The 13,507-nt window shown below is 60.4% G+C and overlaps 2 protein-coding genes across 2 annotated transcripts; both read left to right on the plus strand.

Annotated features, from left to right (window-relative positions):
* The first annotated feature begins 605 nt into the window (after positions 1-605).
* LOC148595567 (maestro heat-like repeat-containing protein family member 2B) lies at positions 606-9,331 on the plus strand. The gene is given in 25 exon segments (XM_088520396.1): positions 606-791; positions 1,037-1,156; positions 1,328-1,435; positions 1,870-2,062; positions 2,189-2,229; positions 2,589-2,667; positions 2,826-2,878; positions 3,325-3,465; positions 3,749-3,868; positions 4,049-4,144; positions 4,318-4,467; positions 4,841-5,005; positions 5,184-5,204; positions 5,207-5,309; positions 5,312-5,396; positions 5,580-5,715; positions 5,851-5,937; positions 6,402-6,506; positions 6,690-6,813; positions 7,071-7,183; positions 7,598-7,752; positions 7,992-8,151; positions 8,434-8,597; positions 8,829-8,987; positions 9,163-9,331. Coding segments are annotated over 25 exon segments (3,033 nt in total).
* A 138-nt stretch (positions 9,332-9,469) lies between these two features.
* On the plus strand, positions 9,470-10,235 carry LOC148595568 (protein maestro-like). Its single transcript, XM_088520397.1, is given in 4 exon segments — positions 9,470-9,517; positions 9,728-9,910; positions 10,079-10,140; positions 10,142-10,235. Coding segments are annotated over 4 exon segments (387 nt in total).
* Positions 10,236-13,507: the final 3,272 nt, after the last annotated feature.

Here is a 13,507-nt window from a genome sequence, read left to right on the forward strand (position 1 = left end):
TTTCCTGGGGGCCGTGGCAGACGTTCAGAGCCACGTGCCTTGTGCCAGGCTTCTGGCCATCAACGCTGCTGTGCACGAGCAGGTAAGGCCCAATGCTGCATCACTGGCCTGTGTGTGTACGGGGCTCTGGGCTTTTGGTCATGGGTCTGTGGCCAGAGCTGCTCGTGAGAGGATCACTGGGAGCACAGCTTGTTTCTGTCCCACTCCACGCTGCTCTGGCTTTCCCTAAAACGCACCTTGTCCCCACAGCTCTGTGATGAGATGGAGCCGCCCAGCCCAGAGCACCGAGCAGAGCTGTGCCGCTGCGTCGTGCTGCAGGGTAGGGAAGGAGAGCTGGCCCTGTGCCACTATGTCCCAGCTGCTGTCCTGCCAACGTGCAGGTGTGCGATGCTGGCCCCTAACACCAAGCATGATGTCTTCCCTGCAGCCCAAATCTGCCCAGCGGAGGTGATTGTGTTCCTCTACTACAAGCTGAGGAACGGGAGCAGGGCTGATCGCGCGGCAGCCGTGCAAATGCTGCAGGCTCTAGTCTGTTCTAACAGTAAGTAACACGTGCTGGAGAAAGGGAGTGCCCCTGGGATGCTGCTGCTTCCTCTGAATTGTCAATGTGGCCCTACTTTTCTGCCCTACTTGTGCACAAAAGGCCGGGCAGCTGTGACAAGTCCCTGTGGAAATGGGGGCTCAGCCTCAGCACCCGCCTTCCCTTGTTTCCTGCAGTCCCCAACGCGAGGGAGAACGTGTCGGTGCTGGTGAAGCTGGCACAGTCCGTGTGCCATGACCCCGCAGCGCAGGTGAGCTGGTTTGGACAGGGACGGTAGCGCTGCAGCGGCCGAGCAGCCCTTTCCCCAGGGCAGAGGCTGTCGAGGCCAAAGCAGTAGCCAAAGGCAGGGCCTGGGGCCGGAGCCCAGTGGCAGCTGCGGAGCAAGGGCTGCTGCTGCTCCCTCGTTGTCTCGACCTGGCCAGAGGGGCTGCAGCGCTGGGAGGGCCGTCAAACCCGTGCGTTTGGTGCGGGTTGTGACTGCCGCCCCTGCCGCAGGTGAGAACAGCAGTGCTGCGTTTCATTGAGGAGCTGCTGCACTCCAGCGCCCCGGGCTGCTCGGCATGGGACGTGGTGGGGCACATCTTCCTCGAGTTCAGCCGCTCCTCAGACAAACTGGTAAGGGCAGAGGGTGGCACTGCTCTGCTGCAGCGCTGCCATGGGCGTCCCTAGCCTTCGGCATCCTGCCTGGTGAGCAGGAGCAGCCGCAGTGGGAGCAGCCTCCCATCACCATGCACCCAGAGGGCTGGGAATGGGCATCAACGGGTGTTTCCCACCTCTGTCCCGCAGACATCAGGAAACCTTTCTGAGCTGGAGGCCCAGGAAGAAAAGACCATTTGGCGTCTGTGCATGCACATCCTGGGCACCCTGGATGTCTCCACCGGAGCAGTGGCCAAAGTGAGTTGTCTGCTGCTGCACACTGCTGCTGCTTCTCTTTCCCTTGGGTTTTTACACCACCCATCCAAGCCCCTAAAGCAGCCAGGAAGAGCTAGGGCTACCCTTGCTTGTTCAGTGCACACTGTGGCTGAAAGGAGCATGGCTGGGCACGTCTTGGCTGCCTTCTGTAAATGAGACATAGGGACTGGTGGGGCCACAGGGCACCCCATTGCAGCAGGGAGGAGAGCTGTCCCCGGGGGTGAGTTGTGGTGGCCGCTCTCGGCAAGCAGGCAGCCAAAGCGAGGGGAAAGGGGAACAAAGCTGGGTGGGTGATAGGGAGAGCAGGTGGAGGAGGCAGCCGGGGTGAGGCTGAGGGAAGGAGCGAGGCCCAGGGGCTGGGCTGGTGCCGCAGAAGCATCAATAACAGGCGGACTGGGAGGAAGAGGTGGAAATAGCGGAGTGCCCAGTGGCCCGGTTCTTGCCTGCAGCTCCTGTGGCCCAAACTGCTGCGGTACGTGGTGCCGGCCCAGTACACGGGCTTGCTGGTCCCACTCTGCCGCTGCCTGTGTGCGCTGGCCCAGAGGCGGGAGCGAGCAGAGTGCCACGAAGAGGAGGCAGCACACGAGCTCCTGGAGGCTGAAGAGCAAGGTGGGCAGCGAAGGCGCAGGCGGCGCAGCTGGGGTCCCCTTCAGCTGTGCGTGGGGTCGTGGGACATGGTGCGGGCAGGGCCTGGTGGGGCTGGGCATCTTATGTAGCTTTTCTTTGTGCCCACAGCTGCTCTGCCAGCGCCTCAGGCCCTCCTGGTTCGCCTGTTGGTGAGTAACAGGGCCCCAGGAAAGCTCTTTTGTGGCTGCAGAGAGGGGAGAGGCAGGAGAGATGGTGCCGTGGCCAGTGCAGGGCACCCTGGGAGGAGGCAGGAGGATGTCAGAGGGTGCCAGGGCTGCCCCTGCCCATTGGGAGCTGCTGCTCCTCGCGGGGGTGGCAGCACTCAGGCGAGGCTGTCGGCTGCCTCCTGGCATCCAGGGCAATGCCAGCCTCCCTGCCCGCCTGCCTGCGGGGTGGCCACGGCTCCTGCGGCTTGCACAAGCCCGTCTCTCCTCTGCTCTAGGTGGTGGCAGCGGTGACTCCCCACGCAGGCGGTGGCCGTGGCGCTGCGGCCCTGCAGCTGCTGCAGGCCCTTCCCAGCAGGATCCACGGGCGTGTGGGGGCGAGCTGGGCTGCAGAGATCCCCCTGCTGCTGCAGCACCTGGCAGGTAAAGTGCCCGCGGGAGGGAGAGGCTGCGCACGGAGAGGGCAGCGCCGAGTCTGGAGGAGGGTATGAAGTTGTGTTTGCCAGCACTTACCAGCCCGATGGCCTGAGGCTCCGGGACATGAGACACGGCAAGGGCTTCTGATTTCTCTGGCTTTGCAGAAACAACTGCGAGGAACCTGAACATGGCGGAGTGGGAGAGCCTTCTGCTGAAGGTACAGCATCCCTGTGGGGATACACGTGGATGGGGCAAGCAGGGCCAGGAAAAGTGCTGGGAGGAACCTTGGGGCTCCCTGTTGAGGCACTGAGTGGCACAAGCAGGTCCCGAGGCCCCAGTGCCTGCCCTTGCCATGGGCGCTTGGAAGAGCTGCTCTTGGCATGTGCAGAACAGCTGGGCATAAAGGCAGCTGGAGGCGGGGGCAGAAGCCCCCTACACGAGGCCCTGTGCTGTGGCACTGCCTGCTCCTGGCATGTGCAGCACCCACGGGGCTGGAGCGGATCCTGAGGGGAAGAGCGAGAGGCAGTTACAGGAGGGGCTGGTGGGCAGAGGGGCAGTCGTGAGGGGCTGCTCTCCCCTGGCCGTCTCCAGGGTCACTGGGGTGGGCAAAAGGTCCTGGCCTGGGACGGGGGGGCATTTGCTTCATCTCCCACTTCACCCTAGTTCCTGCAAACATCCCTGGACCTCATTGCGAGTGACGACTGGATTATTGACCTGATCCGGGAAATGAGCCACCAGCTGCACTGCTCTCCGCGCCTGTCCTGGGAAAAGGTTTGTTCCCTGCACAGCGCTGCTCCCATTCATGTACCCCAAGGGCTGCGGCGACAAAACCCCGGGGCGTAGGCAGGACTGGGTTGGTGGCGCTGCTCTGCCCTGGGCTGGTTTTGCTGCTGCCTTCTCTCTTCTCCCAGGAAGGCACTTGTGCCCCCTCCATGCTAAGTTGACCCCGGAGCCATTCTGGCCAGTGGCTATTGTTGGTGCTGCAGGTGCCTCAGCGGGTCCTGGCACCGTGGGGCTGCCATGGCCTGGCCCTGTCCTGCCGGGCAGAGCTGACCCTGCATCTGGGGCCTGGTCTTTTCTCTTGCAGAGGTTCCTGTACAAGGCTCTTGGCACGGCCCTGGCAGCTTGTGGGAGTCCCTGCTTTGTACAAGGGCGGACCCTGGGCCATCTGCAAGCAGCCAACTTCCTGGAGCTGTGGGAGGCACAGGTGAGGGTTCCTTGTGTTGTGCTGCGTGTCCTGGGGCTCAGTGGCTCTGTGTTCCCTGCTCTGTTCCTGCTGCATTCCTGTTTGCTGCCATTGCCTTAGGAAAGGTCCTGCCTGGCTAGTGGAGCTGGCCAGGGCTGGGCATTGGGGTGACATTGACTCCCCATTTTTGGTGCGTTGCAGGGAGTGGTTTCAGTTGTGTCCCACTGTGCTGAGAGGCACTTCCAGCTGGCCTTATCATCCATCAAGCAGTTCCTGGGAACTCTGCAGCCCCAGAAGGTAAAGGGCCCTGGGCGTTGCTGCAGGGAGTTCCCAGAAGGTGTGCGGGGAGCTGCAGCACCGGCTGGGCTCGGGCAGCTCCAACCTTGGGAGCACGGAGGGTCCTGGGCGCAGCAGGGCTGCGGGCCAACATCTCGGTGCTTCACCGGGCTTTTCCCACGAACCCCTGGCAGAGCGACACAGTGACGAGCCGGGCTACCCGCGCGGCGCTCATGGTGGCTTATGGCCGGATGGCGCTGCGAGCCCCCAAGGAGCAGCTGCTGGCCCACGTGGGGATAGACATTGTGGGCAACGTCCTGTGGCTCTATAAGGAGGGTGGCCAGGTGAGAGCTTGGGGCGCGTGGCAGAGCCAGAGTGCTGCCACCAGCTCCAGCCTCTCCTTGTGCTTCCCATGCACCCCTCTCCTGCTGCAGCAGTGCCAGTGCTGCCTGCCCTGCTCCCCTGGGCCAGGATCCATGGGGTCTTCTCGGCAGACAGCCAAGGCAGCCGCTTCCCTACCCTTGGGAGGCTTCTTGTCGGGAGGGAAGAGGAGGTTTCCTGGTGGAGCGCAGGTGTCAAGCCAGGCTCCACAGGGCTCCCAGGGGTTGCAGTGTCCTCTGCGCACTGTGCTTGGAGACAGATTGCCTCCGTCTCCCTTGTTCTTTCTGCCCTGGGCCCTTCGAGGAGCTCAGGTAGATTTTTTTTCCCTGACATCAGGACACGCAGCTGAGACTCTCCCTGGTGCAGAGCATCACGGAGACCAGCCTTACCCTGCAGGCTGCAGGCAGCAGCCCCAGGTTTGAGCTCTGCCGCAAGTGGGAGCTGCTGCAGACCCTGGTGGTGAGTGCCCAGAACCTGGGCCACGGTGCAGGGGAGCCAAGGGCTGGGCCATGGAACAGGTTTGCGCAGGGGCGCGATGCTCTTGCAGGGTGGTATGCAAGCTCCTGACGGCCACGAGCTGCATCCCCAGCTGGCAGGGCACGTGGGGGCTGGCGCTGGGGGTCGCAGCTGGGGAGCAGAGTGCGTCCCGGCGCTGCAGAGCTGCTACCTTTTCCTGTAGAGTCTCTGTGGGAGTCGTGAGGGGGCGGCAGGGCTGATGTCTGTGGGCTCGGGCAGCTCAGCCTGTGGCTTGGCCTGGTAGGAGCTCCCTCCCGCTCTCCTGCCCACTGCCCACCCTGTGCCTGTCTGTCTGTGCCTTGCAGGAGGTGATTCAGGAGGAGCCGCGGGAGTCCCCGGTGCAGCCCCGGGCCCTCGTGGCCATGGAGCAGTTGAGGTAGGGTCTGTTCCTGGCACTGTGGATGCCAGTGTGTGTCCCAGCACAGCTGGCTGGTCTGGTTGGGGCTGTGGGCACTGGGTTTGGGGTTGTGGATTGGGCCAAAGGAAGATGTCCTCTGGCTCACTCTGGGGAGCGCTAGTAAGCCCCCTCTCTGTGTTCTCTGCCCTTTTCTCCTTTCAGCAAGCTGAAACCCTGTCTGAGCAGCGGGGAAAAGTGCAGCCTCCTGGCTCAGTGCTGCCAGGCCATCCTGTGCCTTCCCTGCCTGGAGCAGCTGCATGTGACAGGGAAGACGATGGCGACTGCTTCATGCACAGCGGTAGGTACTGGCCTGCTGGGTCACCCCTGAGTGGGGAGCCAGCACCAGGCACCCCACACTGGCAATGGGAATCACCACTGGCAGCTGTGGCATCTTTGTGGGGTACATGGCCTCTCCTCTGCTTTCTGGTGACAGGCGCCATCCCTGCGAGCCCTGGCACAGCTCACGGCAGCCCTCCTGCAGGCAGAGCCGGTCCCCATCTGCTTGGGGGACATGGTGCAGGTGAGTGTCCTGGGGCAGCGGGGAAGGCGTTGCTGCTGCCAGAACACAGCAGAGCCAGGGGAATCACGCCTGCGGGCCTGGTGCGTGGAGGGGAGCTCTTCTCTAACTCCGTGCCATCCGTGCACATCAGTGGGAAGTGAAATGGTCCTAGCTTCAGGACCCCTCACCCTAGGTTTGCATCCACGCTTTTCCCGTCTGCAGCAACGTTCTTGCAGGCAGCTTGCAGTGTCCTGCAGCCCCCTAGATGAGCAGAGCTTCTCCCACTTGTGCAGCTGTGAGCAAGGGCTGATGCACAAATGAAGGCTGCCCGTGGTGAGAGCCTGGACTGGGGAGGTGGCCCCAGCGAGGGCTCCTCACGTGGGGCTGCGGTGCCCAGGGAAAGCAGGGCCTCAAAAGCAGCAGGGCCCCTGGGAGGGGTGCAGGGCAAAATTCAGGCCGTGGTGAAGCAGACGCTGTTGTGGCAGGTCCTGCGGCGCTGGCTCACCTCGGCCCACCTGTGTGAGCGGGACGGAGCGCTGCAAGTGTGTGTCCAGGTGCTGAGCACCTGCAAAGAGAGACACGAGCAGAGGGTGAGCGGGGACCCTGTGCCGGGAGCTCTGCGTGGGCGGGCGGCGGGTTCTGGGTGTCCCAGGGCTGCAGGGTGGCCCCTTGTTCCCGCCCGGCTCCGCCAGTGCTCGGGGCGCTGCAGTCGGGAGAGGGCCAGCGGCCGTGGCGATGCCGGTGACCTTCGTGCCTGTGTCTTGCTCCCACAGCGAGGCGGTGCCTGCCAAGAGTTTGGCTCCTTGGTGGGACTGCTGGGGCCTCTGACATGCGAGGAGTCAGCCGCATCCCGTCGGCGGGCAGCGACCTGCCTCTGCCTCCTTCTCCAGAGAGTTGGTGAGAGGAATAGGCAGGGCTGCCCCTGCTGCTCCCTGCGGGAAGGAGCCCAGCACCAGGCCCTGTCCCCCTGAGCCGTAGCACCTTGTCCAGCTTGCAAAGCCACTGTGTTGCCTTGAGGGACACTGGCTTTGCGTGGCCTTTGCTGGCCTCCCTCATGTCTTCGCTCAGCGCCCAGGGATCTGGAGGTTGGCTCCTCGTGAACATCACTCCCCTTTCTGATAGCTCCCCATCAACGTCACTCCCCTTTCTGATAGTTCCAGACGAAAACATGGACGTCGCGCTGTGGACCCAGGTCGCATCTCTGTCCAAGAGTCTCCGCGCTGTCACCTCTGGGTCTCTGCTGGCAACCTCCACCAACATTGCCAAGGTACCTGGCCCTCGAAAAGCGCATGGGAGGCCATTATATGTTTGTGTGCACGTGTGTGTGGGAGTCCTGCTCTCTGGACACATGTTTTGCAGCTGAGCAACGCCTGTGACACGCTCTTTTGTGTTTCTGATTTCTCCCCAGCTTGTCTGCAAACATTTCCCATGAGGCCAGGCCAGAGGCTTCATGAGCAGTATTGTGGAGAGCCTGCTGTGCGCCAGGCCTGTGTGCATGTGGGCTGCGGGTCGATGGACACTGACCTTCCTGTGGGATTGTGTCGACAAGATATTCCAGGAGGAGGTAAGAGAGGCATTTTTTAGGTTTGCCTTTGGCTGTTCTCTGTGGTAGCGTGTTGGCCCTGAAGCACAATGGGGAAAGGACACACCGAGCCTTTCTCTCTCTCCCACCTCCTTTCAGGTGCCCGAGCTGGTGTCCATCCTGTGCACGTGCCTGCGGAGCACCCAGCTGAGCACTCCCCGGCGCGTGGTGCTGCGGGCCATGGTCCTGCTCTGCCGCTCTCACCAAGAGCCGGTGCTGGGCAGCCTCCTGCAGACACCGCTGCCCATGGACAGGTCTGTGCAGCCGCCCTTCCCGATGCCGTCAGAGCCAGCCGCGGGGCTCGCCTGCGTGGGTGGCCCTCTCGGCAGCCACTGCTTCTGCCCCACGCAAGGCTGAGCGCTGCAGCTCGTGTCCCTGCCGGGACCTGGGCACCAACAGTGCTCGTGGGCACAAGGAGGGTGTATGGCTTCTCCAGGGGTACTTTGGGTAGCCGGCGATGCGGGCTCACGTCCTAGCGTGTGTTCCTTTGCAGCAACACAGCAGAAGTGTGGAGGAGCCTCAGGAGAAGCGCCATAGGCTACCCGATCCTGGTCTGCTTAACGCAGAAGTTGGGAGCAGCCGGAAAGAGCAACGGGAGCAACCGCTGCGCTGGGGAGCTGGGCAGCAGCCAGGCGGCCCTGGAGCCTCGCACGGTACGGCCAGCAGCCCCGGCGGCCATGCCGCTTTGCATGTGCTTTCCAAGCGGTGCTTGAGTGCGAGCGGGATTCCTGCCCTTTGTGAGGGCCCGTGGAGCCTTGTGGGGTGCTGGTGTGGTAGCAGTGTGGGGAGCTGGGACAGCTTGCAGCTGCCAGGCTGAAAGGCTCTCCCTGCAGTGAGAACTAGACAGAGTAGAAGCCCCTGGGCTGTCAGGGGGACGTGGTCCGTGGGCAATGGCCTTGTTTTACCGGGTGGTTCTTGACTGAATTTCTCTGTAGATCACTTGCGCCCTCCGTGAGGTGGTGTCAACACTGAGGAGTGACACCCTGGTTCCGCGCCTGCTTCCCTGGCTGCTTCCAAACCTCCTGGAGCAGCTCAGCGAGACACTGGGGGAGGACATGGACCTGCCTGTTGGAGAGCTGAGGAGTGACCCACCAGGCAGGTGAGGAGCGGCTGGGGCAGGGGCAGAATCTGCATGTGCGGCCCATGGCTTTGCAGGAGCCACCTGCCTACTGCCCTGGTGCTGGGCTGCCTCCGTGGTAGGTGCAGCTGGGCTCTGTAGGGCAGCGCACTGGGCATTGGGCCGTTTCTGTATCTCAGCTGGGTGTTGCTGCTGGGATCCATGGTGGGGCTGTGCTAAAGAGCAGCTTCTCACAAAGTGCTGTGCCTGGAGCTTTCTTTGGCTTCTCCCTGCAGCGTTTGTGGAGGCCCTGGAGCTGGTGCTGGCCAAGAGCCTGGAGCACCGGTGGCTGTGGCTGCTGCGGGAGCAGGGAGTGTGGGCGTCCTTGGCAGCGCCCCAGGCTCACACGGCCGGCGTGTGTCTCCTGGCGAGGTGAGAGCCCCTGGTGGGGACCGTGCTAGAGGAAGGGCTGCTGGGAGCTGGGGCCTGCCCCGAGCTCTGCTCCAGCGCGAGCAGCGTCTGCACCGGGGTGGGCGCAGCTGGGAGCAGTGCCGCGGGGCCGTGCTGTGTGAGCACGTGCTACAAGGCTGTTGTGCTCTGTGTGCAGTGTGCTGCTGTGCGCGGAGCAGGTCCCGCAGCGCCTGGTGCAGCGGCTCTTCTGCTGGCTGCGTTCCCGCTCGGTGAACCTGCGGCTCACAGCCACCGCGTTCTGTGCCGAGGTGAGGCAGCCGCGGGGCGAGGGGGCTCGCAGGGCTTCCTGCGTCTCACCCAGGTGAGGGGTGCTCCATGCTAGCGCTCACGTGTCTCGATTGTAGCTCATGAAGGACCGACTGGTGAGGGAGAGGAAGATTGTGACACCCCTCCTGGAGGCGCTGGCAGAGAGATCGCACAACCCCGTCAGCAACGTGCGACAAATGGCCATGAGGGGCCTGGGCAACGTGGCCACAGGAGCACCCACCAAGGTGAGGCAGCCTCTGGTGGGCTTTGAGCGCAAGCCGAGCTGGGGAGGAGCACGGAGGTGCTCGAGGAGCCGAGGCAGGTGCAGGGCTACACTGAGGCAATGCCCTGGCATCGGGGCTCTCCCCTGGGCTTGTTCTGGAAAGCGCTGCCACTGGTGCCGCAGTTGGGAGCAGCACTGAGAGGCAAGAGCTCATGTGCATGTTGCTCTGCAGCTGCGGATGCACTGGGCCACGGTGGTGAGAGCGCTGCTCGGGGGCCTGGAGGACGTGGGCAGCCCCGAGGTGGCTGCAGAGAGCCTGGTGGCTCTTACAAAGGTGCTGGCACGGCTGGAGGCGAGAGCCATGGGCTCTGCCTTTGAAGAGGTGGCCAGGAACTGCCGGGCACTGTGGGGGGCGGTAAGTGGAGCCACTGTCTCTCCGTGGGCAGGCGGGAGCCCACACGGGTTGCCGTCCCCTGCGGGCTGCTGTTGGCAAGGGGCAGCTGTTGCCGGTCGCCTGCCCTGTGGGCAGCGGGTGCCGAGCAGTGTGTGCTAGCAGCCTGCCCGACGGTCTTTCTCGTCACAGGAGGAAGAGGAGCTGCGCTGCTCGGCCTTCGGCCTCTATGGCGCCCTGGCCTCCTCTGCCCTGGGGAGGAGGTCATTTTTCAGCAGGGAGGTGGAGGAGGCCTTTCCCAGCCTGGTGCTCCACCTTTGCGACCCATCCCCAGCTGTGTGCAATGTAAGAGCCCCAGGCGCCCCACAGAAAGCCCCGTGGAGCTGGCTGAGCCATAGGAGCACTTGCTCCCTTCCGGGTGGGGCTACAGGAGTCTTCACAGGCCCTGGATGATGCTGCCTCACTGGCAAGGTTCCTTCCTCAGTGTCCGGGCAGGTGCAGAGCATCCCCATGACAGGGCCTGGGGCTCTTTTGCAGGCCTGCAAGGTGACCCTGCACCTGTGTGCCCCATTTCTGGGGTCGAAGAGGCTGCCGAGGCGCCTCAACATCAGCGTTGGGCTGAGTGCAGAGGAGACGCAGGACGAGATCTGCAGACACCTGGTGAGTGAGCTGTGTGCTGGGGCTGTATCCCTGTGCTGGCTGCCCACCCCGTGACTCCCTTGTCACGGGGTCAACCCTGTTCTGTCCATGGGTGGGCAGGCAATGGGGCAAAGGGGGCTGTTGGAGAAGGGGATGTGTCAAGGCTCACTCTGTCGAGTGTCGAATGTCGAGGCTCACTCCACGAGTCGGAGTGAGCAACACTTAATATGAAGCGGGTTTAACTCGTGTCGAGTGCCGAAGCTTACTCCCCGAGCCGGAGTGAACAACACCTCTATACGAAGTGAGGTCAACCCCACTCCACTGTCGTCTGCAGCAGAGCTTTATACCGGTGCACGTGGGCATGCGCTAAGCAGCAGCACTCTCATTGGTCGGCTACAGGCTCCCAGCTGATTGGTGCTCCTCCCGGTGCTTGGTTCCTGGGCATCGGTCCAGTTCCCCACGAACACGTTCTTCTCTTCTAGGTGACTCCCATTGCTCCACTTTCTTATATTCTTACTAAGGCCCCAACATCTGCCCCTCTTTTTTCCAAAAAAGAAAATTAGCAATAAACATTGCAACATTGGCAAAACAAAGCAACATAGCTGTAAGCCTCAGCATTTCCCCCTCTTTTGAAAAAGGAAAATTAACAATAAACGTTGCAAACTTTGACAAAAAACCAAGTAACATAGTTGCAAGTCCCAGCATTTTCCCCTCTTTTTTCAAAAACAAAAATTGGCAATATCATGCATCAAAACATTACAAACAAAAAACAAGCAACATAGCTACAAACACAAGTATAATCATTCTGGTCAAGCTTTTATGATAGTGTTTCATTTTTAAATTCCCAAGACAAAAGAAAATGGTCCCAAAGGAATACACAATTTCATTTTGCTTACAACCACAGAAATTCTTCTTGGAAAGGTAATTGTGCTCTTCATTTCAGCAACAGGAGAAGGAAAAAATCTTGCCCTTTGGAGCTGGGGAGGATGGGGGTCCAAGTTAGTATGGTCAGACTGGATATGCTATCATGTTTAGTTTTCAACCACTGGGAAGTTCTTTCAGTCACGGAGTCCGCCGCTCTTTTCAGTTCCAGATCTTGAGAAAGCTGTCCCACGATCCTGTTGCCACTGCCATTCCATCATCAGTCACACCTAAGCAACTGACACGGTTATCATGACCGGCAAGGACACCTGCTCTATTAGCTTTCAGTGTATCCCAGACATTGCAGTTGAAGTCGTCATAACCAGCTAGGAGGAGACATAGCTGTCCCAGATTATAAGCTTGCCATCCTGGGAGGCACTGACTAGAAGCCTGGAATGAGTCCCCCAGTGCATTGCATAAATTTTAGCCAAGTGTCCCCAGAGTGTTCTTCTAGCACGCATTTGAATTCTCCCCACAGGGTCAATGTTGGCTGTGATCTGAGCCAAGGTGGCGTCAGCACATGCTTTCCTAGAATCCCTGATTTGGTTTTTCAGTTGCTTGGCCTCCTGGCATAACTGGTCAAGCTCACTCATTTTCCCGTGCTAAAGTTGCACTTCACTGCCACCTCTGAGAGGACCACAAATCTGCCCTTCCATCCGCTGCTCATGAACAGGCCCGGTTCGTCCGCCCGCCCCGGCCTGCTCTGCCTGCGCCCCCGCGGGCTGGGCAGGGGAAGGGGGCGGAGGGTGTGGGGAGCCGTCCGCGCTCGTCTGCTCCCGGCGACACCGCGGCTCAGGGGGCGGGAGAAGGAGGAGAGGGCGGCGGTTGGGGGGGGGGGGGGGGGGGGTCGCTGGCTCTTCGGCTCTTCCCCAGGGGACCAGTGCACGTCGATTCTAATATGTGCACATCAGAGTCTCTAATTACTGTGGATTTTGCCCCGGAAAGATCGACTCCTGCGCTTCCGCGGGTTGCCGCGGAGAGTTCGCAGAGGCAGCCATCGTTTGGGGATACTTGTTCGCCGCGTCCCTCAACGCAGTGGCTCCCGTTTCCCTGCAGCGGCATACTGTTCTTACGAAACCGTGATCGACACTCCGCTGCCTTATGCCCAAACCTTTGGCATCTTGTACAGTTCCCATCAAATCCTCTCGGGCCCATACCTTCCATCCTAAATCTGTTAGGACACTTCCTTTTCATATGTCCTAATCGACCACATAGAAAACATGTTCCATGAAATCTTTTATCCCCCTTTCTAGACATTCTCTCTCCTTTAAGTGCTGCAGCCAAAGCCACGCCATGTATTTTCGCCTTCTGCTCTTACTCCATCATTGGTGCTCGGGCACATGTCTCTATCATCTGAACAATTGAAGCTCCTGGTGGCAAAGTAGCCAATAGTTGTTTACAAGTTTGGTTTGCGTTTTGAACTGCTAATTCTTTGGCCAATATTGCTTTCATTTCTGCAGGCACATTAGGTGCCATATCCAGGGCCTCCTTTAGCCAATCGACAAAGTTGAAAAAGGACTCGTTCGACTTTTGTACTATTTTGGTGTATGGTAACTGAGGCGTTCCTATTTGCGGTAGGGCAAGAAAGGTTGCTAGCGCTGCATTTTTTGATTGTTGTAGTATCCTAGGGTGGAGCGCTGCCTGGGCCTCGGTTGCCCGGTAACGCCCATTCCCCATCAATTGGTCAAGGGTGGCGACCCTTAATGGATCATCCATGCTACAATTTAAATTTTCCAATTGTTTTTCTTCTAGTCTTTCTTGCCATTTTGCCAGCCAAAGCATATAAGCAGTAGAGGAGAGCAGAAGTTCCATTATAGCTCTGCTATCTGCAGGCACCATATGGGAATATTAAACAGAGCGGAGACTTGATTTCGCACCAACTTATTATCATGTCCGTATTGCATTATTGTCTTTTGTAAACCTTGTACCAGTTTCCAATCTAGGGGTTCCCACCTGGGGCCCTGGGCTCCCATTACTACAGGAGCTGCTAGAGGGGTTAATACAAATTCTCCTTGTAGCTGAGCATTTTCTATCAATCCCTTGTACTGTGCTCCTGCATTA

The sequence above is a fragment of the Tinamus guttatus genome, unplaced genomic scaffold (genome assembly GCF_059628265.1).
Source record: "Tinamus guttatus ecotype Peru unplaced genomic scaffold, ASM5962826v1 Tinamus_guttatus_pri_ptg000087l, whole genome shotgun sequence".
Lineage (NCBI taxonomy): Eukaryota > Metazoa > Chordata > Aves > Tinamiformes > Tinamidae > Tinamus > Tinamus guttatus.